The sequence below is a fragment of the Gadus morhua genome, chromosome 18, assembly GCF_902167405.1.
Source record: "Gadus morhua chromosome 18, gadMor3.0, whole genome shotgun sequence".
Classification (NCBI taxonomy): domain Eukaryota; kingdom Metazoa; phylum Chordata; class Actinopteri; order Gadiformes; family Gadidae; genus Gadus; species Gadus morhua.
The window spans coordinates 6,611,483-6,637,951 of record NC_044065.1 but is presented as its reverse complement, the minus strand read 5'-3'; the positions used below and the strand labels follow the sequence as shown (position 1 = coordinate 6,637,951).

The following is a 26,469-nucleotide window of genomic DNA, read 5'->3' as shown; positions in this document are numbered from 1 at the left end:
GTGTGCATGGAAATCTATTTGTGAGAAGAGAGTCATTTATGTATAAATCACAAAATACATTTGTGAATCCTTCTCTATGCATTCATTATTAATGCGGCTTTTCTCCTAGCAACTTGCTAGGCTTTTACTTTTTCACATGCGCCACAAAGGTTTTGTTTCTGGGACGGCTGTGACATTTTAGGAAGGTTGGTGGGGCCAAACCACGGTAGACGGGGCTTCAAACTAAACCCAGGAGGTTATTCCCTGCAAAGTTTTTGAAGTTTAGAAAACTGCGTTTGGCAATCGAATAGAAAATAACTTTCACTCCTCCAGGTCATTGACTCTGGCGTCCCCCGCCCCCCCCACGCGCTATGCTCACACCAGGCCCCTCCTGCCCCCATTGAGGGGGGCTTCTCTCGAGGGGCCGCCGGTTTTACAACATGGTAATGAGGAGGCTTCTCTGGCTGTTGCCCAGCAACACGCTACAAGTTGCCCAGGAGCTCACAGAGGGTCGCAGAGACAATGACACACGGCCATAACTCCTGATAGTCCAGAGCAGGGGACCATCAGGGGGGGGGGGGGTAGAAACACAGAGGAGGGGGGGCTGGGCTGCAGGCCGTGGGACGGGCTGAGGCGTTAAGGGTGAGCCTGAAGGGGTGAGGACTGTCCCACGCTGAGGGAGAGGAGAGAAGCGAGGCGACGGCGAGGCACTGAGCTGCCCTCTGAGGTCCTCTATCCACCAGACCTGCTCTGGGTTTATGTTGAGCCAGACGGCAGCAGTGTGAGGGGCTCACCCACCGATGGCTGCTCATAGATGGGCTTTGCTCTGGACGCTGAGCGCGGTCTGGACCAGCGCTGCCGGAGGTGAGGTGTGTGACTGTGCGTGAGTGCGTGTGTGTGTGCGTGTGTGTGTGTGTGTGCGTGTGTGCGTGTGTGTGTGTGTGTGTGTGTGTGTGTGTGTGTGTGTTACAAAAAACAAACTTTGTTTGTTTGTGCATTAAGGCTGTTTGAGAACAACGATGCTGTGGAAAAACACCAGCTTTTGGTTGTTCTTGAAGTCTGAACCATTTCAGATTCTTACCATCAAGATAGCCCGTCCTCCAGTCTCGGTGTCATGATTCTGTTCCAGAAACACTTCCTTGTCCAGAAGGCGCTCAGATAGACCAGATGGGCCAGCGGTGCTACTGGCTCTCTGGGTCTGGGTGCACCTGGTCCGAGGCTCACCAGGTCTGCAGGGAGACCGGGTCAGGGGGTCTGGCGGCGTTGGAGGGACCCCAGCTCCAGCGTTTCATCCAGCACTCCTTCCCCGTGTGAGTCTGAGCCCCCCCGCTTAGCGCCATGGGAATCGTGATGTTTAGAAAAAAAACATGGAACTTTGTTTTTTCTATTATATTTATTTTTATTTATAAAATAATAAATTATTATATATTATTTAAATTGTAAATGTATATATATTAAGCCATAGTTCCTTGCTCTTTGGGGGACCAGGATAAGTGGGTTGTGTGTGTGTGTGTGTGTGTGTGTGTGTGTGTGTGTGTGTGTGTGCGTGCGCGCGCGCGTGCGCGTCTGTGTGCGTGGCCTGCTTGTTGCTTGTGCAGCCCTGTGATTGTGATTAAGGACGTTCCAAAACAAATATATATTTCGTTGTCCAATTCTCTTCCACTTCTGTGTATTGGTCCTCGTCTTCCGGTGACGGAACAGGAAGTTCAGTGTGTGGGTGTGGCTCAGGGGGGCGGGGCCTGAGGGCTCCCCGGGTCCCGGGGTTACGGCGTCGGAGGGCCCCGGCCTCTGCCCTCAGATGGCCCTGGGGTCCCCAGGGCAGCGCCGGAGGACCGGGTGCAGCGAGCGCCACGCCGTCCTCTGTGAGGGAGACGTGAACGGTACAGTCTGCTCAGACCTCTAGTGTTCAGAGTTCAGAGGTCACCTGGATGCTGCATAGCCCTAGTGATGACCTAGTGATGGTTAGTGCTTGGCACTTGTTTAACATCCTTTCTGTAGCGACAGAGATATACTGTATGGCTGTTTCTCTTTCTTCTGACAAATGTTCAACGTGAGATATACAACATACGATTACGGGAAAACAATCTCATGAGGCTGACAACACACTGAACACACAGTCCTTAGAGGAAGTGACAGTCATTCAACACATGACACGTCACATCATTTGTGACGTGTTTTCAACTTTTGCTGTGGATTGGAGTTGCTCTATTGGTGAATGTTCTGTGGTTGTGGCTCCTCTCTCTGTTCAGCCTCCTTGCCGTCCGTGGACAGTTACCTGACCGGGTTGGCCCTCATGACGGGGGTCTACCCGGGAGTAGAGCTGCCCACCCTGCCCAACATACCCAACGCCGGGCAGCACCCAGTGGAGGTCTGTAAGACACAGGAGTCTCACAAGACCTCTGATAGGAGGACTGGATACCACATTGGGCACAGAGGGGTCTGACAAGACCTCTGATAGGAGGACTAGATCCCACATTGGGCACAGAGGGGTCTGACAAGACCTCTGATAGGAGGACTGGATCCCACATTGGACACAGAGAGGGACATGCTACAGAAAATGGTTGCTAAAGAGATGGGGATTCATTGGAAAATAAATCAGTATGGAAATATATTAGAAAGAAGTGACCTATGAAAAGTAATGAACAAAGGTGCATTTAATCCACCAAGCCCGTCCCGGCGGATTTAATGGGATCATGCCTTATATTATGTATGCGTCCATTACATTTTGGCTCAAATAACTGACTTCCTTGGCCATCCTTTGGTGTGTCCATCCGCTGTGTATGTGTTCGACCGGGGTCCATGTCCTTCCTTCTGCGTTTACACAGAAGGAAGGACATGAGGCTTGTGTGTGTGCATGCGCGCATGCACACACACACACACACACACACACACACACACACACACACACACACACACACACACACACACACACACACACACACACACACCCAAACACACACACACACACCCAAACACATACACATACACATGTGTGCACACTCACTCTCTCACTTCCTCTCCCTGCAGCTGCAGCTGTTCCCTGGCTTATGGTTTAGCCACGCAGGTGTTCTGGCGTCGCTAGAGATGGTGGTCAAGCCCAGCACACGCCCCAGCCTGGCCCGGGTGCAGATCCTCAGGCCGTACTGCAGTCCCACGCACCATCTCGTACCCCCAGGTCTCAGAGCTCGCTGGGCTTAAGGTCACGTAACCCTTCATAGAGCTGTCATTGAAGCACAAGGCGTCACTCATAACACTCTTTGTATGTCGGCTACTTGTATGTATTCAGGGCACACTTGGCAGACTAAACAAGTAAGGAGGACATTTACCGTTGCAAGTGCTTTGACACACATCAATTTAACACCTACCCTCCTACCCAATGCTAATGGGTAGGAGGGTAGCTCTGCAAATAAGCAGAACTAAAACTAGTGTTCCGAGTGACACCAGTGTTTGTCCTAAGATGACAGCTCTGGGAAATGGGTCTATAGGTGTGGCCACGTGTTTTGTCATTTGTTCTTCATCATATCTATCGTCCTATCTCGCCTCGGCCAGGCTGCAGCGCTCTTCTGAATCCGTTCAGCTGCTGCTCAGACGCCCCCCTGTGTAACACCACGGGCGGCTGCGCCATGGGCCTCTACTGGTGCCATCTGCGGGAGGTCTGCGTGCCCGTCACCAGCCCCTGTAGCCCCTACGACCGGTCCCCGGCCGCGGGGGCCAGGTTCAGCTACGCACTGCCCCCCAGATACCCCGCCACGCCGCCTTTCTACCACGTGGTGGCAGACCTGCCCCTCCGGATGGACGCCGTCCGTGAGCTGACGATTGTCCGAGTAGGTGTCCTTTATGAAGTTCAGCATCATGCACGTTGCATGGATCGGTATTGCTCCCGTCTTTGATGCTGGCACACTGCCCCAACGACCACCAATTCCGAACTACAGAAAGTTGGCTGAAGTTGGCGGACATCCGACAACAAGAATGAAACAGGGCCTGATATTTTTGTATTTTGTATTGTTTGTCTGTGTTTGTTGTGGCGGTGGAGTCAAAGTATTACATTTTTGCTTCAGCAACATGTTTCCCATTACAGCTGGTCCTGCCTGACAGAAAGTTCACGGTCTATCCGGACGATGTTGTGGCCGTGCAACACAACCGCCAGTCAGGGACCTTTGTGCATTGTCCCGCCCCCGAGTCGCCCTCCAGCTCCCCCTGGCGCCAGAGCTACCTGTCCCTGGGGGGCTCTGAGGGCGGGGGCTGGTGGGAGGGAGGCCTCTCCTCCCCAGACCTGGGGGGCCACTGGGTCGACGAGGTGGTCTGCAACCTGCGGATGCTCTACGTGGACGCCTTGCCCGGGAAGAGCCACGCCGTCCCAAACACGGAGCCCCCCCGCGAGGTTGACGACCTCCCCGATACTCGGATGACCTCGGACCCTGAAGTCGTCTCCCTGAGTCCTGGTCCCGCTCCGCCTCCGGGTCACATCACAGGACTGGAGGTCATCCACCCCCGGCCTGACGGCGACAAACAGCTCCACCTGCAGGTCCAGGTCCCGGTTCTGAGTGTCGTTAGGATCCGGTCTGGAGGACCCGACGCCAGCAGCTCCTGGTCGGCTCCGGGGCTCCGGACAGGGGCGCCCTTTCGACCGTTCTGCCCAGAGGAGGTGCCTGAACCCTGGCTTGGCTGCGAGCGAGAGTCCCCGGATACCTGGTTCTCCTCGGTGACTCTGACGCTGCCGTCGGCTGGGGAGCACACCCTGGAGGTCAGCGCGGTGAACTCGGTGAGCAGCCAGAGTGTGAGCGTGACGGTGTGGGGCTACCAGGCGGTGAGCGGACTCAGCGTGGACCCCCCTGGACTCCTGAGGGTCCTGACCGACTCGGCACAGGTGAGGATGTCCTTACCTACACCCCCCCGCCCCCCCCCCCCATTCCACAGGCAAACAAGCATTGAATCAGCAGGAAAACAAGCAGGGAGTCCAACAACAAAAAATATGAAAGATGCACTTTATCTAGTGCATCTTTATGTGCATCTAGTGCCCACACACGCACACACACACACACACACACACACACACACACACACACACACACACAGATTGGCCAGACGCCAGCCGCAAAATACCTTCTCGGTCTCACACTTTGAAATGTCTTCCCCCTGCTAGTCGTTCAAGGCCAAAGTAGAAACGGGTTCTTCTGTGAAGTTCACCTGGATCATGGATCGCCTGGAGGAGTTCCCCTCTGAAGGAGACTCCTACAATGTGGTGTTGAAGAAACCTGGTGACTACAAACTCAAGGTCAGATTTAGCATGTTATTCACTTGAATATCATCTATTCTATGACAGACAGCTCCATCCATAATGAACGGCCCCATTTTGGATCAATCAAGAGAACCTTCTACGTTTCTCAGGTGACCGCGGCCAATCCGGTGAGCTCCCAGACGCAAGACGTTTTCCTAACCGCAGACGTCATGGTTCCGCTGGCCAACCCGGAGTTCCTGTCTTCACAGAAAGTGGTTGCTGCGAACGACACACACCTGTACACCATCAGGGTCCTGGTGGACACCGCTCTGGGGGTGACCTTCATGTAGGAGCTGTTTTATGTTCTTTCCCAGATGGATGCAGTTTATCAGAACTGTAGTAAACGGAGAATAGACTATATTTAGTATTATAAGTAAACTTTTATTACATTTACACCCCTAAATGTTAATGTAAACATTTCCATATGCTTGTGTGTGTTTCGTAGCTGGAGTTTTGGGGATGACAGTGGCCACGTGAGCCACACTCATCCAGCTCCGTGTCTGACCAAAGAAGGACTGGTGGAGGAGGGAGAGAGACAGGTGTATGTTCAGGACTCAATCAGCCACGCATACCTCAAGCCTGGTAAACACACAAACGCACACACACACACACACACACACACACACACACACACACACACACACACACACACACACACACACACACACACACACACACACACACACACACACACACACACACACACACACACACACACACACACATAACTGGTAGCAGAGTTTCTGGATTCTATGGAGACTGATCCACTAATTCCTTCTGTCCGTGTGTGTGTGTGTGTGTGTGTGTGTGTGTGTGTGCGTCAGGGATGGAAATTAACACCCGCCACCCGCCATTTGCGGGTGGATTTGTATGGTGGCGGGTGAATTGTGTCACTTCACCCGCCACTGTGTCGGGTAATACTTTTCAGTAAGGTCAGATCAAATTTGCATATTTAATATGCTACGCCCTACCCTACTCAGTTCTGTTCGCTTTGCATTGGAGGAAGTGAGTAGGGGGCGTGGTTAAGCAGAGCCTTCAGATTGGACGGTTTGACTTACGCAGTTACCGTCGTGTATTTATTTTTTTATCATTATTGTTTTATCGGGACAAACATTAACAAATTTCTCCCACAGGGGATTGATAACGTTCTATCTATTGAACAGAAAGAAACACTTGGTCATACTTTACATATTTTATCACAGCATTGGCCTACTGAATGCCACAGATATATTTCCAGCATTGGACTGAATGCCACATAAATATATAATTATGTTTTTGCACGTTTGCAACGTTTAAAAGTTCAGGGTATAAAGTTCAAGTATATGCCTCTACTAGCCAATTGGCCAATAGCCTTTTGAGGCAATGTTTTTTCTGAATATTAGTGTTAAGGGCCAATAATGCTTACTATCATACGTTAGTTACCATGTCTGTGGACACATTTGTATTCAGGCACTAATTAGATTGACTTATGATGGTGTAGCCATGCATGTTGTTTTATTGTTAACATGTCAATTTGTTTAAAATGTACGCATATATTAAAAAAATATATAGCGCATAAAAAGTGGCTGGTAAAAAAGATGAGTGGCTGGTAGATTTTTAAATCTACCTGCCACAGTGGCTGGTGGGCAAAAAAGTTAATTTCCATCTCTGGCGTGCGTACACTTTGCAGGTGACTTCACACTCCAAGTCCACGTGTCCAACCCCTACGACAGCATAGAGACCTTCAGGCTGGTGAAAGTTCGTCCCAGGCTAACGCGTCTCCTGCTCTCCTCCTCCCCTGCGGTGACCTCCGTCGAAGAGCCCTTCCTCATGGAGGTGGAGGTCCACCCCTCGGCCGACGGGGTCTCGTACGTGTGGGACTTCGCTGATGGCTCCCCGCCGCACCTATGCACCTTAGGAGGGATCAGTCACGTCTTCGGAGCACTCGGCCTGTACAACGTCAGCGTGCGAGCGGACAACGGCGTGAGCGCCCTGATGTCCTGGCTGTCGGTCGAAGTGGCCGAGGAGGTTGCCGGTTTGACTCTGAGCTCCAACGGCCCCAACGAGTTGAGCTCCGCGACGGAGATCCGAGGGGAGGTGGACTCCGGGAGCGGTGTTGTTCTGGAGTTTGATTTTGGCGATGCGTCGCCACTGCGGGATTGGCCCCTAGGTGGCTTCGTGTCCCACACGTACAGGGCTCTGGGGAACTACACCGTCATCGTGACAGCCTCCAACTCCCTCGGTTCAGTCCGTCAGTCCATCAACGTTGAGGTCTACAAGTTAGGCATCAGTGAGATACTGCCTCAAGATTGTGTCAGCACTCGTAAGGAGGTACAATTCACGGCCCTAGTGACTGTGAACGTATCCACATGTACTTTCCATTGGGACTTTGGAGAGGCATTGCCTTCCGCTTTGGTGAAAGGAAAGCCCACAGCCACACACACATACTCAAACCCCGGTGTTTTTCTTGTGAATGTGACTGTGTACAGTCCTCTCAGCTCTATGCACCTCAGTGCCAACCTTTGCGTTGAAGACTCAATATCGAGCGTGGCTTTGCAAACATCAAAGAGTGTGGTGGCAGTGGGAGAACGAGTGTGTCTGAGTGTTCTCGTGCTTCCAGAACAAATCGGTTACCATTTTTTATGGCAGAGCTCCCAGAGTCCCTCGAGTGAGGCGGCGAACGCTGACAGGTTTTTTGTCTTTAACAAGGAAGGAAATGAAGATGTATCGGTAATTGCGAGTAACAAAGTAAGCAGAAAATCTGCAGAAATCTCTATTGTCATTCAAAGCCCCGTGGGCAAGCCCTCTGTGGCACACAGTGGCCTAAATGGTGCGCTGACTGTCAACACAACGGCGTCCTTCTGGGTTCACAGCTGCACAGGAACCAATTACTCGGTTCTCTGGGATTTTGGTGATGGTTCCCCGGTGGGGAGTAGCGAGAACGTCTCCCACATCTTCACCGCCACGGGACAGTTCATGATTATCGCCACAGTGTTTAACTCCATAAGCAAAACCTCAGCAACCCAGGAAGTGATAGTTGTACTTCCTGTAATAGACCTTGTGCTTCGCAGCGACCCACCCTGTGTCGCAGTGTGGGAGGAAACCGTTATAACAGCAGTTAGCACCACTATCGACAGCACCGGATATGTCTGGTCGATCAACGGTGTGACCGTAAACGCACAGGGATCTCCTCAGCTCAGATACGTGTTTCCCACGCCAGGAGTGTATCAGGTCTCGGTCATGGCTCAGAACCCGGTGAGAAAAAGGCACGCGGCCATTTTGATCGAAGCTCATGAAAGGATAGAGAGACTTTGTATCGTGTGTCCCAATCTGACACTCATGAAATACACACCGACGGGGGAGAGTCTGCACTGCACTGCTTCCTTGGCGAGCGGTTCTAACGTCAGCTACAGCTGGTACTCTGTTCACAGAGGAACAAATCAGTCTGCTGGCCTTGGAGACAGCTTCAGGCTGCCGCTTGAAGCCCCTGGCGATGTCTTTGTCCATTTAACAGCCTCCAATAAGCTGGGTGAGACAACCAGTAATGTTTCAATCATGGCAGTAGAGCGGGTAGCGGGTGCAGAGCTAACAACCCCATCAGACGTCGTGGCTGCAGGGAGACCGGTGAACATCTCTGTGGGCGTGGCCAGCGGGTCTGACCTCCAGTATAGTTGGTATGTCAACGCTGACCTTTCACCCCTTAGGACACACATGCCTTTTCTTCTCCATATGTATGGCCGTTTGGGTCAGCACGAGGTTGAAGTCCGAGTGGAGAACATTCTTGGTCACGTCAGTGCCACTAAAGAGTTGACGGTTCAGGAGGAGATACGAGACGTCGACTTTCAAATCAACCAGAAGCCCAGTCCGTTTTATATCTCAGCAGGTGCCGTGGTCTGGCTCTGCGGAGGCCTCCGTACAGGGAGTGATCTGACCTGGGAGTGGGCAATGGGAGCTGCTCTGGTTAGAGGCTCCAGCCCATCATTGAATCATTCCTTTACACATGAAGGACTCTACAAGGTGTCCCTGAATGTCTCCAACGGGGTCAATTGGCAGGCGGTTTCACACAGTGTCACCGTCCAGGAGCCCATCAGTGGACTGACTCTGGACTTGAACAGGTCCAATGTCTGCACTCAAGACCCGGTGGTGTTCACCCCACTGGTGTCCACCGGAACCGACGTGAGCTATAACATGACGTTTGCTGAAACCGATTTGGTTGACGGTCTTGTATTTGTAAAGGACCGGTTTGTCCTGACTGACCTCCCTGTTGGACTGCACGTGGTGACAGTGGAGGCATGGAACCTGGTCAGCAGTTCAAACGTCACGTCCTCTGTTTACGTGGGTGAGCGCGTCAGTGGTTTGCACATGGTGGGTTGTTGTTCCGTCACCTTGAGTGCTCGGACTGACACCCGTTTTAAAGCACAAATCCAAAGTACCTCACCGGCCGTCTACACCTGGACGTTTTCTTTGGAGGGGTCGGAGCCTGTACAGGTCAGCGGACAAGTAGTTACCTTTTCTCCACCTGGAAGTGGCACATTATCTGTCCTTGTAGAGGCCCGCAGCGGTGTCTGCTCACAGTCCCTGAATGACACATTCCTGGTGGAGTTTCCTGTTCAAGAAGTTCATCTTCTCTGTCAATCAGATGGAACATTTACTGGACACATCATCAAGATCCTGGCCAGCGTGATTGGCGGGAGTCACCTCAAGTTCCACTGGGATTTTGGAGACTCCACTGAAGTTTTGGTGACAGACGAAAACACAGCCAATCATACGTACCACACTCCCGGGGTGTTTCATGCCACAGTCAATGTTTCGAACAATGCCAGCCAGGTATGGACTCAGATCAGCCTGGAGGTCCGTGACCTGCAGTGCGGAGGCCCTCAGGCCGAGTTAGTCCAGAGCCGTCCCACCATCCTGAGGTCCAGCCCCAGCTACTTCGAAGCCGTCGTGGATGTCAAAAACTGCTCCGCATACAAGGCCGCATATCTGTGGGAAATATTCAGGAGATCTGAAGGGGATCCCGGTGGCACCGCAACCGCGGTGAACCTCGGCAGCAAGGTGTCAGTGACCTCGCCTCTGCTCTCCATACCGGGTTGGACTCTGGAGGTCGGGCGGTACGACCTGGTCTTTACCGTCTCCCTCCAAGGAACTCCTCTCAGGATCCAGCGGGGGACATTGTTGACGGTGGCTCCCAGGTCCCTGGAGGCTGTCATCAAGGGGGGGTCCGTCAGACTCTGGCCCCCCCTCAGCGACCTCGTCCTGGACGGCTCAGCGTCCCGGGACCCCGACGCTGACCCGGACGCGGAGGACCAGTTGGAGTATCACTGGGACTTCATCGAGGAGGTACGGCTCTGTGCGGTATCTTAGGCCTGTCACAGCGCTCTCTGGCTCATCATTCGTTCTACATAATCATTCAACACAATCAGCTGCTATGTTATTCGTTTTCTTGTCAGAGTTCCACAATGTGTGAGCCTCCATGTCCACACATTGACAGAGAGAGAAGGCAAATGACCGTCCCTGGCAACCAACTGCACAGCAGCAGAGTCTACGTCTTCACCCTCACCGTGCAGACGGCCGGCAAGCGAGCCGTCTCTACAACGCAGACCGTGAGTAGACAGCATCGTCTAGAGCAGTGGTTCCCAAATGGGGGTATGCTTACCCCAGGGGTACTTTGGAGTAATGCAGGGGGTACTCAGAATATTTCAACCAATTTGAAATAGTGCAGGGCCATTTTTTTCACTAATTTGCACCCTTTTAATGTTCGTGTTAATACTGTCAAATAGAACACACATACATTATTTATGTTAAGTAGGGGTCCGAGCAGCGAAGCTGCTTGGCCCCTATTGTTTCTGTAATGTTGTTGTTTTTTCCTGAAATTCTGTAAAAGTCATACTGTAGCCTACACCGTAAGTCAAAAACTCTTGAAATGTTCAGGTATGGTTACTAATACCATACCTCTAGCCATAAACCCAAATTTGTGGTACTGCACCCAAAGGTGGCGCTATTGTAAAAAATCATGAATTAGGCTAATTTCTCCTCACCAGATTGACCTGGACTCAAAATTATTTCAGAATATTAATCTCTAGAATCAGACGCATTTAGAAAACCTATAATGAAAAGTCTTAACCCTAAAATATTAATACTTTTCCCACAATTTCATTTTAAAGCTAAAAATAATCAAAAATTCACCAGAATCGCCACATAAAATCTTTAGACCAAGCCTCACAAAAATCATCAAACTGAATTTGATCCTTAGGTTGAGAGTTCAAATCTTGATTAGATCATTATGAACAAGTTGAACATAACATTCTGTCATTGCCACTCATTTGAGAAACACAACATTGAACATCACCTGAAATTCATCAGGCAATCAACATTCCGGCTAATTAGTTTCCAAGAATCAGTCTGCCAAGACACAGTATGGCATTAAGGGGAACATCTTCATTAACCATTTTCCTTAATAATTAACTGTCCTATTCATATTTCTTCCGTTAGTGTTCTTGACTACAAATGTTTAATTTCCCCAGAATGTCAAATATTTTTCAGGTATATGCTGTGAAGAAAGCCCTTAACTCACTTGAGAAATGTGTGCTTTGAGCTTTCTGGATGTTGTGTGCTTAATGCTTATCAATAGACAATTTGAGCATGTGAATGAGGCTGCAGTTCAGGTTTATAAGTGGAACATCTTTCATTAAATATGACAATTATGTTATATTTATATATCTTCAAGTAGTGTGTTCTTGACTTTTAATTTTCCCCGGACCCGTTAATCACCGCTTGTGGTTATTTAGGGGTCCAAGCCAACAGGTTGGATCCCTATTGTTTTTGTATTTATTTTTCTCCCTAAAAATGTAATGCCTGTGAAGGGGGTAGACAACTGAAAGAATATCTTACAGAGGGAACAGTAGTAGGAAAGGTCTGAGAACCAGAGTCCAGCAGCAGTTTAAAGAGGCGCTGGGTCTGAGTGGCATCACGTGCTTTATGGTCCGTCGCTCGCCTTCCAGGTGAGGGTGTGCGAGGCGGGGAAGGTGTTTCCCGTGACGGTGGACTGTGTGTCCTGTTCTTCCTCGGCCTCCTCTTCCTCCTCCCCCTCCCGTCGGGTCAGTTACACTGACCCCCTGGTGCTGTCGGGTCTCTGTGAACGGTGTGACGCCCAGGCCCAGGTGAACCATGATGGAGCAGTTGTGTGTATTTATAAGAAAATGGCAATGTATATATATATTTTGTTTCTAATAACTTATAATTAGGAATCGTAGGGATATTATTTGTAAAACCCCGACCATATAACCATCAAAAAATGTTAAATGCAACTCGGCTTACACATGTGTAAGAGTGTAATTTTATTTCCTACTGGTTCTTTCCCAGTATAAAAGTAACTTTGGAATGTAATCTCCTCCTGGTTACATAATGTCATTCCCTACTGGTTTCCTCTCCACTATAACAGTGTAAGTGTTTAATGTCATCCTCTACTGGTTTCCTCTCCAGTATAACAGTGTAAGTGTGTATGTAACTCCCTACTGGTTTCCTCTCCAGTACCAATGGAGTGCAAAGGACCAGAGCGGGTCGACCTTTGACCTGGACGAGGTCACCACCTCGACTGGGGGGCGTTCCCCTGCCCTGGTGCTCCGCCCCGGAGTCCTGCAGGAGGGGCGGAGCTACACCTTCACGCTGAACTGCACCCAGCCGGAGGCGGGGCTGCGGGGCAGCGGCGGGCTGACCGTGGCACCCCACCCTCCGCCCAGCGGGGGGCGCTGTGTTCTGCTCCCAGGGACAGACGTCATCCACCCCCTGGAGACACTGGTCTCCTACAGCTGCACCGGTACGGGGAGAGGGCGTCATAATGAATCAAATGGAATTATTGCAAATTAAATGTATTGAATTCATTACAAATACGAGTAGTAGTACTAGTAGTCGAGGTAGTAGTTGTAGTAGCATTGGGAGTAGTTGTAGTAGCTGTAATAGTAGTAGTAGTAGCATTTTGCATTAGCAACACTTAGTAGTAGTAGTAGTAGGTAGTAGTAGCAATAGTTACACTTAGTAGGAGTAGTAGCAGTAGCAGCAGCAGTAGTACTAGTTACAAATAGCACCTTTCAATGATGGCGACAAAGGTCTTCATATCAGAACACAGGAATTTCCATGAAAGTATGCATTATGCTATCATTAAGTGAAATGATGAGAAAGTTTGGCCACTACATCTGGCTGTGGAAGTGGTATTTCATGTCAACTCTGATGTCCTCCCTGTATCCTGCTCAGGCTGGAAGCATGGGAGCAGCGAGGGATCCCAACTGATCTACACCTTCCAGGTGGCTCCGTGTGGATCCAGCCTCATAGCCTGCCCCCTGGTCACGCTCTACCGGTGAATGCATTGAGCCTAGCCCAAACTAGCTAGCATGACGAGTTCAGCATAGCACCACTAACTGCCCGGGGTCATCCCTATGTTCCCCAGGTCCTATGTTCCCCGGGTGCGAAGGGTTAGGGTCAGGTTTATAGTTAGGGTTAGGGTGAGGGTTAACCCTTAACCTAACCCTAACCCTAATCATAACCAATAGGAGGAGAGCCATTCTAACCAATCACAGGCGAATCAGAGGCGAAAAAGGCGGTACTTGCCCCTACCATCCTACGAACAAAAGATTTGCTCTCCGGATCCTATGTTCCCCGGTCACATACAAAGCGGGGAACATAGGACCCGGGGAACATAGGACCCGGGGAACATAGGTACGCTCCCAACTGCCCCCTGCTCACGCTCTACAGGTGAAGGCTATTAGCCTAGCCCAAACTAGCTAGCATGATGAGTTTAACATAGCACCACTAACTGCCCCTTGCTCACACTCTACAGGTGAATGCTTTGGGCCTAGCCTAGCCTAAAATAGCTAGCATGAGTAGCACAATCTTCTTCGAATGGTATTGTATCATCATGGCAAGAAAATATCGGATGACCCAGTTCTATATTCTTTATTAATTACTTTATTAGAGTGAGGAGATATGGCCAGTAAATTATTATAATACAACCAATTTAAGTTCACAGGGAATAAAAACTAGTTCAAGTTGACATCTCCATACACTGGGCTGTTTCGAAGGGTCGTCTGAATTCATAAGCATATCGTGATATTTTACGATATTGTTTAAAGCTAATAAATAAATCAGAATAACAATAGGTATCCACACATAAATGTGAATTTCGAGATCGCATGTGTCGTGAGAAGCTCATCTGGACGTCCAGGAGGTCGCTAACGTCCCCATGCTGCCGTGATCAGGGGAACCCGCTCCTCGCTTGGCACCGTGGTCCCGGCCGGAGTCTCTGAGCCGGAGAGGAACGGGACGGCGCTCCCCATCACCGTACTGGTGGAGGACCAGTTCGGGGCCACGACCATCGCCCTCCACCGGTGAGCCGCCTGGAGCTTTGTCTTCTACGTCTTATCCGGGGTCAGGTCGCGGGGGGCAGCAGCTCTAGCAGGGGGCTCCAGACTTCCCTTTCCCTGGTCAGATTGACGAGCTCCCGAGGCGTTCCCAGGCCAGGGTTCATCTCTCCACCTAGTCCTGGGTCTAACCCGAGGTCTCCTCCCCGTCGGTTAATGTTTCAGGCCTAGACGATCCTTTCTTCCTGAATATCAGGCAGAAATACCTCAGGACAGCTTGAACCCTCCCATCTCCTAATACCTCATCTGTTCAGTTGGCATCTTGGTCCATAAAATATCTTTATTGTACCATTTAGAACAATTTGCGGATTTTGTTAATTGTATGTTCACTAATTATTCTTTCCCTTTTGAGTTAGATATATCATGTCATAAATCATACGTCTTAAATACACGGCCTGTTAAACCCTTTGAGGCTGTACCTGTGATTAAGGGCTATACAAATACAATTTAATATAATTGAATCTTCTTTGTTGTAAACCACTTTGGATTAAAGAGTGAGCTGAATAAATGTAATGTCATGAATATATCAGCCGTATTATAACTTCATTTATTTCTTTAGAGGGTTATTTCAGCCCCCCCGTTTACCCTGGTGTAAAATCTTCAAGTTAAAACTATTGATCTGCCCAACCTTTGCAGAACTCTGACGGTTGAACACCAGAGAACGGGCGCCGAGGCCAGTGATTGGCTGAGGAAACGGAGCCAGAGAGAGCTGTGGGTTTTACTCCAACATGGCAACCCCCAGGAGAGCCTGGCCTACTCGCTGGCCCTCACCAGCCATCTCCACCAGGTGGCGCCCAACACCATCTCAGTGTGGTCCTACTGCTGTTAGCGCCTCCTGCTCAACACTTGTTATGACATGAACACAACACGTGTTGTATATTCAATGTACATTACCAAAACATTTATTTAAGGTAATGTATGAATAACCTTATGAATTAACCAATGAAATATATTAATCGGCACATTCCACTTTAGACCATATTCATTATTTATATTCCTCATTGTATTACATAACTGCTTTGGACGGTTGTTTAGCTGTTTACATTACGATGGAACTGTCGATAGTCTTTATGAGTTTTATTTAATTTAATTTGTCAATTATATTTACTATTTATTATGTGTATTTTATTATGTTGCTTTTTAATCTATCAAGCCTCCTGCGTACGGTTTGCCTACCAAGTCTAAAAGACTTCAGTGTAGAGAATGAGTGTGTTTTTTTTTCCTGCAGAAATGACAATAAAACCCTTTGACTTGACTCCTCCACCCCTCCACAGGTGGAGTCTGGGCGGACTGACACTGCGTCCTGGGACGCCAGGGAGATACGAGCGGGTGTGACCCGCCTGCTGGTCTCTCTGCCTGTCTCTACGCTCTACGACGTCGGCCAAGTGAGCTCAGCGCTGATCCAGAGCACCGTGAGTCAGCCTCCACCTCCTCCTCCTCCTCTTCTCCCTCTCCCTCTCCGTCACCCCCTACACCACCTATGTTCTATATCAACGTTCTAGTCTAACCGCTCGATGACTGGCTTCCACTGTTTAGCTTGTTATGCTACCCTGATGTGTGCTACCACGATGTCTGCACATGATGTCCGTCCCATTATTGGGTCCATGCTCTACTAACCATCTCTGGAAGGAGGGATCCTCCAACTCTGTTCTCGTTCAAATGGATTTCCTTTAACCCGTTGAGAGGTCAGGGTGGAGAGGTCATGGTGAGGGGGTTGTCAAATGATGTGGCCCGTGAAGTCCTTCTTGGTGATTGAGATTAAGGGCTGAACAAATTCAATTCACTTTAATTGACTCGATTAGATTATAACTCCCCCTCATTTACACACACACACACACGTGTGTGTGTTTGTGTGTGCCTGTGTGTGTATGTCTCTGTGTGTGTGTGACTGTGTGTGTGTGTGTGTCTTTGTCTGTGTGTGTGTGACTGTGTGTGACTGTGTGTGTCTTTGTCTGTGTGTGTGTGTGTATGTGTCTGTCTATTTGTGTCGGTGTGTGTGTGTGTCTGTGTGTGTGTGTCTTTCTGTGTGTCTGTCTGTGTGTGTATCTGTCTGTGTGTGTGTGTGTGTCTGTGTGTGTGTGTGTGTGTGTGTCTGTGTGTTTGTCTGTGTCTCTGTGTGTGTGTGTCTGTGTGTCTCCAGGCTGTCTCCAGTAGCGAGCCGTGGTGTGCGGGTTGTCAGGAGAAGGTCCTGGAAGCGGTCGGCAGGATGGTGCGCGTGATGGAGGAACACGGGAGGACCCGCACGGCCTCGGTTCTCCGCACGGGGACAAACGTCCTCCACCTTATTGGTGCTTATCCTAACAGGCTCAGGATGTACTGGGTGGACTTAACGGGTTGAACTGGGACGCAACATAGCGGTATAATGGTATGGATTTCTGTAACGATGTTTCCGAAGGACCAAGATCATCAGTCAGCCGTAACGACGTTAGAAGATGAGTGATTCGTCGTGTGTCGTTCGAAATGGAGCGACACACAACATGTCTCTGTCCTCAGAAGGGCTCTAGAGCCTCAGGGGGGTCTTAATGACGGGCGCTCATGTCTTTGTCCTGTCGGGTTCCTCAGATCGCCTCCTGACCGGGACCCCTGAGGCTGGTTCCGCCGGGAGCCCCCCAGCGCCCGGGGCGGCCCTCAGGGCCCTGGGCTACGCCGGGGCCCTCGTCCGGTCGCTGATGGGGCCCCGCGTCCTGGGAGAGGAGCCCCTCTCTCTCGACACGTCGCACCTCACCGCCCTCGGTTTCCACGGAAACCCCTCCGAGCTGCTGTGCGCCGACAGCGGCGTGGGTCAAAACCCGCCGGGTTCCGGTGCCGGGTTCAGGACGCGCGCGCCGTGCCCCTTCCGCATCCCCCGCCCCCTGGCGGCCCAGCTGGCCAATCAGAGCGCGGCGGTGGTGCAGGTGCTTCTGGCACTGGACGGCCCGGCCGGCTTCGCCGAGGCGGACCCGCCCATCTCCACCGCTGTGGTCGCCATGGAGATCAGCACCCCCAAGGGCTGGCCCATACCCCTCCGTGACCTGCTCCCCGAGCAGGCCATCCGCCTCGCCCTGCCCAGCCCCCGCCCCGCGCTGCTGACCGGAGGAGGAGGAGGAGGAGGAGGAGGAGGAGATGATGGATCCAACACGTCCGGGGACCCGTCCTTGATGAGTGTGTTCACCCTGCCCGCCGGAGGCGGGGTCAACTTCACGGTCCAGGCGGTGCACGGCCTGAAGGAGAAGGCAGGGCTGTACCTCAGCCTGAACCTCAGCCTGGTCCCAGGTACGTAGACCCCTCCTACCTGGTACTGTGTATCTTAGCCTGAACCTCAGCCTGGTCCCAGGTACGTACACCCCCTCCTACCTGGTACTGTGTATCTTAGCCTTAACCTCAGCCTGGCCCCAGGTATGTAGACCTCCTGTATCTTAGCCTTCCACAGCTAGGAGGACGAGAAGTAGTCTTCGTCTTCGACCCGTCTACATATTTATTTAGTCTTCGTCTACATATTATAAATGTGTGTATTTGTAGACACCTGTGCTTGTGTGTATTGTCTGCCAGGTAGCAATATTGTGTTTTCGTTTGTTTTGTGTTTGGACATGGCCCTGTCCTTTGTAATGCTGCTGCTATGTGCCCTCAATTGCCCCCTGGGGACAAATAAAGTTTTTTTTGAATTAGAATTAGAATTAAATGGCGTTTGCAGTCCAATTCCTAGTTCTAAAACCTTTAACCTAGGGTCTATAGTATATACTCAGATGATGTGCACTAGATGTGATGTTTGTTATTTCCCATGATGCATCTGTAGGAGCCGGGGCGGCGGGCGCGGGGCGTGTCCGGGTGGAGGTGAGCCCCGCCCTACCGGGCCCCACCCCCCTGGTCCGGGAGCTGAACCTCTCCCTCTCCTCCCCGGGCGGCTCCGTGGAGCAGACCGTCTTCCTCTCCCCGCTGTGAGTCCCCCTCTCAGGGTCCCCCTCTCTCAGGGCCCCTCTCTCAGGGTCCCTCTCTCTCAGGGCCCCCCTCTCTCAGGGTCCTCCTCTCTCAGGGTCCCTCTCTCTCTCAGGGTCCCCCTCCTCTCTCAGGGTCCCTTTCTCTCTCAGGGTCCCCCTCTCTCTCAGGGTCCCTCCTCTCTCAGGGTCCTCCTCTCTCAGGGTCCCCCTCTCTCTCAGGGTCCCTCCTCTCTCAGGGTCCCTCCTCTCTCAGGGTCCCCCTCTCTCAGGGTCCTCCTCTCTCAGGGTCCCCCTCCTCTCTCAGGGTCCCCCTCCTCTCTCAGGGTCCCCCTCTCTCAGGGTCCTCCTCTCTCAGGGTCCCCCTCTCTCAGGGTCCCCCTCCTCTCTCAGGGTCCCCCTCCTCTCTCAGGGTCCTCCTCTCTCAGGGCCCCCCTCTCTCTCAGGGTCCTCCTCTCTCAGGGTACCCCTCTTTCAGGGTACCCCTCTGGACCCTCTCAGAACGAGGCTTAGACTTTACAATGAAGAAATGATAAACCAATGACACGCCCGCAACAGTAAACCAGTCTGATTGTCTTTCATGACACACTTCAATGAATCTGGGACCGTCTTTCCCCGTTGTCTCTCTGTATTTATCTTTTCTCATGAGTCCATTTCGTTCTTACTTCTAATCAGATTATACAGCGTTCTGAGTGTTTGAAAAATGATCTCTAAAATAAACATATTTTTATGCTTGTTGGCTTAACTCTAACAGGTTAAACAGCACCGAGGGGGCTCTCTCTGTGAGGCTGCAGTCGTCGCTGGACGCGGGCCCCATCAGGGCCTCTGTGTGTGTCTTCAGCTCCCTGTGTCAGTACTACAACGTGACGGACGGCCGGTGGCGCAGTGACGGGCTCCGGCCACTGGAGGGCAGCACCCTCCGCTCGGCGCACTGCCTCACCACGCACCTCACCATGTTCGGGGCCAGTCTGTTTGTCCACCCCGGGGCCGTAGTGCTGCTGCCACCGGTATGGAGGATCATTCTCTTAGGCTCATAGTGAGGGTAGGGAGGGTAGAGCTGAACGAAGAATGAGTGAATTAGGAATCGGATTGAAGAGTTTTTATCTTGTTTTAACCTTTTTTAAACAGGTTAGTCTCATTGAGATGAAACCTGTCTCTCTTACAAGAGCACCCTGGCCAAGACAATACATCAAAACAATACAATAAAAATACAGTAAACAAGATACAGCACCATATTAGAAACCATTAGAAAATAAGTTCATCCCTTAATCACATTCTATGTAGTAGGATAAAAGATAATGTAATGCATGATAGCGAGTACAGCACAGTGAGGAAGGGAAAGGGGAGATTATCTTCCTGCTTTGTACTATCTAAACGACTTCACGTCAAAGCAAACATCATGATGCCCCTGAGTAATGCAGCAGTAGCTCAGGAGGTAGAGCGGGTTGACTTGTTAACCGGAAGGTTGTTAGTTCGATCCCCGGCTCCTCCTAGCTAGAGTGTCGCGGTGTCCCTGAACAAGACGCCTCGCCCTAAAGGGCTGATTATGGTCCCACGTTCCCGCAATGCAAGGACAACGCAGAAGCTTTGACGAAGTCGTGAACCTTTATGGTTCTGTGTCAGGTTTTAGTAAGCCGACCAATCACAGCCTCTGCTGCTGCGTTGCTCGACGGAAGGTTACGATTTTGGGGAGGGGCACGTCCGGCCCTTGCGGTGGACGCAAGGAGGGTCCACAAGGACGTAAGGGGTCCGTAACCGCCTTGCGTTGCGGGAACGTCTTACTTCTCCCGATGAGCTGGCTGTCACCCTGCATGGTTTGACACCACCGTCGGTGTGTGTACAAAAATGGTTGTAAGTGGCTTTGGATAGAAGCGTCGGGTATTTGTTATGTTAATCTGTCTTCTCCCTCACCCCCCCCCCCAGGGGGACGGCGGGGGGCTCAGCGTGGCCGTGGGTCTGGTGTGTGCGGTGCTGGTGCTGATCCACCTGCTGCTGGGACTCGTGGCCCACCGGCTGGACCACCTGGAGGGCCGGAGGCTGGGCACGGTGCCGCTCTGTGGGCCTGGGGGTGGCTACCGCTACCGGGTCCTGGTGAAGACGGGCTGGAGGCCGGGGGCAGGTCAGACCAGGACACACGCGCACGGACACACACACGCATGTACACAAACACACACGCACGCACACACGCGCACGCATGTATACCCACGCACGCATTGGCAGGCGGACACACATACCCACGAGCATGTAAACACATGCACGCACGCATAGGCAGGCGGACACACGCGCACACATGCACGTATACACAAACACGCACAGAAACACGCACGCACGCATAAAGAGATGGACACACACATTGTTGTTTTCTGTGTCATTTGTGTAGTTTTGCTATTTCTTATTTAAATGTTTCAATCAAATGTTAACTTTAAACCAGAGCTAAAAATGCTGCAAGTAATAGTTATTGAGAAACGTTTGAGGTACAGCAACCCAATAGTGTAGCGCCTCTTTAAGAGAGAAGTGTGTTGTGGTCCATGTGACCGGTGTTGACCATATGAGGAGGAAGCGCAAGATTTGTTTTCGTTGGTACATGGATTTGAGTGCTGTACTTCCTGGTTTGCCGTGGGTCATTCCGGGAGCTGTAGTTTCCTATTGCGGAGAAAGACTAAATGCACCTTTGCAAAGGCTGTTCGATGTATTACCTGCTTTCCCTTTGTGAGAAATAAACAAACCAAAAGTGGAGTAAACTTAACACACACACACACACACACACACACACACACACACACACACACACACACACACACACACACACACACACACACACACACACACACACACACACACACACACACACACACGCACGGCAGACCCCTGCAAGCTTGTGTTTTCATCCAACATCAGCCCTATGATGGCCGGTTCCCTCGGTGACGGAGGCTTGTGGCGGGAAAAGTTTTACACAACCAATAACAAAAGTGCTGTCCTGTAAGAAAGCGTATCTCCCCCGCGGTTAACACCCCCCTCCTCGGTACACACCAGGGTTTGCCGTCGGCCGGTCGATGCGTTCTCCCGTTTGCCTTCATCAGCAACTCTGCGATGGCACAGCCAGCGATGAGCCGGCCGATGTCTAAGCGCTATCGAGTGACTCTCAGGGTCTGCGCGGCGCAGCAGTTTTGATGTACTGCCCGGCAGCTGCCTGATGGGTGCGTTCCCAGAAAGTGTTTCTCCTGGAGACCGGGAGAGAGATGGTGCCCGGTTGGCACTATCGGATTCTGAGGTTTTCTTGTAGATAAAAACGAGTCTGTTCAGCGATGGCAGTTTTTTGATGCATGAAATGTGACACAGAATGAAGATGGAACGGAGTTAGTTTTTTTTTCGGTGCATTTTTCGCACACACTCACAAACACACATTCACTATTTACACTCACTTCAAACACGCACACTCACAATACACACAATTCACATACACAAACTCACAGCATACACTCACTATTTACACACACACACACGCGCGCGCACACGCACACGCACACACAAGCGCACGCACACAAACTAGTCAACACATGCACACTCATACACACACACACACACACACACCCCCCCCCAGTCTTTTTGGTACCAGCTCCAATGCCATCTTGTGTGATTACCCATCAGGCACCACGGCCCACGTGGGCGTGTGTCTGTACGGCGCGACCAAGAGCGGCGGGCGCCACCTGCAGAGGGGTGGGGCCTTCCAGCGGGGCGGCCTGGACCACTTCCACCTGGAGACCCCCCACGGCCTGGGGGAGCTGTGGAAGATCTGCATCTGGCACGACAACACCGGTACCCCCCTGTGGAGCCCAGTGTGGGTGTGTGTGGGGCTTGGAGATGGCTCTTTGTGTGTGTGTCTGTGTGTCCTGAAGGTGTGTGTGTGTGTGTGTGTGTGTGTGTGTGTGTGTGTGTGTGTGTGTGTGTGTGTGTGTGTGTGTGTGTGTGTGTGTGTGTGTGTGTGTGTGTGTGTGTGTTGAAGATGGCTCATTGTTTGTTTGTGTGTGTGTGTCCTGAAGATGTGTGTGTGTGTGTGTTTGTTGAAGATGGCTCTTTGTGTGTGTGTGTCTGTGTGTCCTGAAGATGTGTGTGTGTTGAATATACGAGAGGGAGAGAGACGAGGGAGAGAGAGAGGGAGAGAGATGAGAGAGGGGGAGAGACGAGAGAGGGGGAGAGGGAGAGAGACGAGAGAGGGGGAGAGAGAGAGAGAGGGGGAGAGAGAGAGAGGGGGGGGGGAGAGAGAGAGAGAGAGAGACGAGAGAGAGAGGGGGAGAGGGAGAGGGAGAGGGAGAGGGAGAGAGAGAGAGGGGGAGAGGGAGGGAGAGAGGGGGAGAGGGAGAGAGCTGATAAAAGCTGAAGCTGTCCCTTTTCCTTGAGTGGGGTCTCATCCCAGAGCGAGAGGGTCAACCAGTTAAACAGTTAACTGGTGAGGGGGCCGACGCCCTAATGCCAGTCAGGTGATGGTCCTGTGACCCCCCCCCCCCCAGGTCTGGACCCGTCCTGGTACCTGCAGCAGGTGGTGGTCTGGGACCCCCAGTCGGACCACCTCTTCTTCTTCCTGGTGGAGGACTGGCTCTCTGTGGGGGGACACGGCACCGGCACCCTGGAGAGGAGGGTGCTGGCCTCCTGTGAGTGACTGGTGACTAGTTACTACACCTAGCCCTGGAACTAGTGACTACATCTATCGCTAACCAGCGACTACCACCGTAACTCAAGCTAGCAGTTTCACTAGTTAAAACGAAAGAGGCTGGTGTTTTGTTTTGTATAATTTGTTCATAGTGTTCAGTAGTGTATATGCCTACATGAGGCCGTAGCACAGTGAACAGGCGAGCTGAGGTGGTGACGTCATCGAGTCCGCTGCTGTTCCGATTGCAGGTGCGTACTCCCGGCCTCGGAGGTTTGTACTTGGAAGTCCCGACTTGCCGAGTGCGAACTTCCAAGTCCACGAGTCCGCAGTCCGCGTACTTGGTATTGAGAAACGGCTTCTAGCCGTTTCTCAATACCAAATACACAAACATCAGTTCGCACTTCGCAAACTAAGCAAACTGCGGACTCTGACACGACTCACAGAGCTGTCTCCTGGTGTTAGCAGTTTTACGAGTGATTACATCTAGCACTAACCAGTGAATACCACTGTAACTCAAGCTAGCAGTTTTACTAGTTAGTACATCTAGCACTAACTAGTTAATACATCAATCACTAACTAGTAACTACATCAGAGAGAGAGAGAGAGAGAGAGAGAGAGAGAGAGAGAGAGAGAGAGAGAGAGAGAGAGAGAGAGAGAGAGAGAGAGAGAGAGAGAGAGAGAGAGAGAGAGAGAGAGAGAGAGAGAGAGAGAGAGAGAGAGAGAGAGAGAGAGAGAGAGAGAGGCTCTGAGACAGGCTCTGAGACAGGCTCTGAGACAGGCTCTGAGACAGGCTCTGAGACAGGCTCTGAGACAGGCTCACAGAGCTGTGTCCTGGTGTTCAGGTCCCGAGGACCTCTCCGGTTTCCAGCGTGTTCTGTGCTCCCAGCTGCTCTACGGGGCGACGGAGCGCCACCTGTGGCTTTCCCTGTGGACGTGCCCCGCCCACAGCCTCTTCACCCGGGCCCAGAGGGTCACATGTGGGGCCCTGCTGCTGCACCTCTACATGGCCCTGGGGGCCGTGTGGCACGGGGCCGTAGGCTCCACCACACACAGGTGGGTCATGTGTCCATACCACAGCGTTGGGGAACCCTCGATCCTGATTGGTCCGCTCAACGATTGATCGAATTCAAATCAAGTAGTTTTTTTTAACTTTTTTGGTGATTTGTTACCGTTACTGACTAGAGATCAGTAAGATTTATATTTATTTTTTCTTTTACAATTCAAAAGTTAAATAAAGACGTTATAATATCAATTCATCTCAACACATCAGGCTGGCCTAAAGGAAAGAGCCGTTTATATGTTGACTGCTCCCAATGTTGTCATGCTAAAGAATGATTTATTGCTTTCTTAACGAATTATACCGAACATAAGGAACTTAATAAATCAATAAAAATGAATCAACATATCGTTCATAAAAATCGTAATTCGATTATCTCCCCAAATCGTTCAGCCCTAGTCCGCAGTGGAAATGAGGGCGGCATGTGGCTCAGGAGCCAGGGCGGGTCGGCTGGTAACCGGATGGTTGCAAGTTCGATTCCCAGCTTCTCCTAGTTGAGTGTCGAGGTGTCCCTGAGCGAGACGCCTCACCCTGACTGCTCCAGACGAGCCGGTTGTCGCTGGGTGTGAATGTGTGTATGAATGGTTGTAAGTTGCCCTAAATATAATATAACACGTATAAAACATAAATATTAATATTGGTCAACTATGTTGCAAGGGGATGTATTATTTTTAAACAACGGGTTCCGAATCAATGCGCTACGAATCCTCTCAAGACAACGGTCAGATACAACCATCGACAGAGAGAGAGAGAGAGAGAGAGAGAGAGAGAGAGAGAGAGAGAGAGAGAGAGAGAGAGAGAGAGAGAGAGAGAGAGAGAGAGAGAGAGAGAGAGAGAGAGAGAGAGAGAGAGAGAGAGAGAGAGAGAGAGAGAGAGAGAGAGAGAGGTTAGGGTTGAGGAGATGGAGTGACAGGTGTGGAGGTGGGGGGGGTCTAGGGAGCAGATGTCGGGGTACCGCCTCCTGGGATGAGGCGGCTGTGGGGAATGTCCTGTCTGTCTTCACGGCGTTCCGGCCACGCTCCACTGAGCGGGGACCCCCCAGTGGGGGGCCAAGAGGGAGGGAGGGAGGGAGGGGTCAGACAGGAGGAGGAGATGGAGCTGAAACACACAGGAGGGGAGAGGTGTGTGCGTGTACGAGGGGGGTGTTGGATTCTGTGTGTGTGTGTGTGTGTGTACGGAGGGGGTGCTGGATGTATATGTGGGGGGGGTTTAAGGAGGCTTTTGGTTTATGGAGGAGATAAGAGGCGATGGATGGCATAATCAGGGGAAACAGTTTACCTCCTCTGCAAGAACCGTGTGTGTGTGTGCGTGTGTGTGTGTGTGTGTGGAGATCTGCATCCAACTGATAACAAAGTTATGTAAATCCAACGCTGACATCAGAGTTCAACAGGAGCCGCAGCGCCGTGGCTGGAACCTCTCCCATCTGACTCTCCGACCTCTGGCGTCTAACACTTAGACTCCGGCCCCGTATCGTCTGCTGGAAACACTCAAATATTTATCTGGATAGTTTCCATGTTCTAATATGCGTGCTCATATTCTAGAGGGTCAAACGCAGAATGAAGAGTCAAATGGAAAAACCGACCACCAACAACATCTAACATCACCAACAGCTACGTGTAACAGCACCTATATTCTGCATAGCCACCCCCCTTAGTCCCCCACACCCCCCACCTTCTCTATGTTGAACGTCCTGGCACTTAACTATAGTACTCGTGTAGTAGCCTGGTGTAGCATCTTATCCTAGCTAACTGTTGTATACGGGGAATGGGTTGACCTAGCGATTGTTTATGCTTGGCACTTGGTTCTGTGAACATCCTTTCTGTACCGACAGAGATATATTGTTCTTTCTCTGTCTTCTGACAAATGGACTGATTGTAATTCGCTTTGGATAAAAGCGTCTGCTTAAATGCCCTGAATATAAACGTTAAATGGAATTGTAGATCTTCCCTCCCCAGGAACGGCGTCCTCCGTCTCTCCGACTGTTACTTATTATAGTAAAAGGATAACTTCTTGTAACGGAGTGACGCAAGAACGCAGGTCGAGACGCTGCTATCCAATTAACACTTACTTTTACCTGGGGGGGGGGGGGGGACAATTTTAAAGGTTACACTTAACAGGTGCCATAGAGCGCCCCCCAAGGCATAGGAAACAACCATGTACTTATCCCTCCTTTTTTGGGTTCAATGACGGTGTGTTCCTCCAAC

The 26,469-nt window shown here is 51.2% G+C and overlaps 2 protein-coding genes across 2 annotated transcripts in view; both read left to right on the top strand.

Annotated features, from left to right (window-relative positions):
• The first annotated feature begins 611 nt into the window (after positions 1-611).
• On the top strand, positions 612-24,328 carry pkd1b (polycystic kidney disease 1b). Its single transcript, XM_030340942.1, has 26 exons — positions 612-843; positions 1,109-1,289; positions 1,681-1,859; positions 2,229-2,347; positions 3,007-3,154; positions 3,529-3,803; positions 4,058-4,846; positions 5,123-5,254; positions 5,368-5,543; positions 5,703-5,839; positions 6,927-10,576; positions 10,687-10,839; positions 12,238-12,396; positions 12,767-13,052; positions 13,487-13,589; positions 14,488-14,616; positions 15,286-15,436; positions 15,924-16,061; positions 16,790-16,937; positions 17,212-17,901; positions 18,422-18,563; positions 19,315-19,567; positions 20,484-20,679; positions 22,209-22,376; positions 23,069-23,209; positions 24,051-24,328. Exons 1-26 carry the CDS (start codon positions 780-782, stop codon positions 24,326-24,328), a joined length of 8,985 nt encoding a protein of 2,994 aa, XP_030196802.1. The 5' UTR covers positions 612-779.
• A 2,105-nt stretch (positions 24,329-26,433) lies between these two features.
• LOC115531438 (spermatogenesis-associated protein 20) overlaps positions 26,434-26,469 on the top strand; it is an 18,289-nt gene continuing 18,253 nt past the window's right edge. The window contains exon 1 of the mRNA XM_030340703.1: positions 26,434-26,469. This exon is cut by the window's right edge and continues 211 nt beyond it. Coding sequence (XP_030196563.1) covers positions 26,449-26,469 — 21 coding nt within the window. The 5' untranslated portion in view covers positions 26,434-26,448.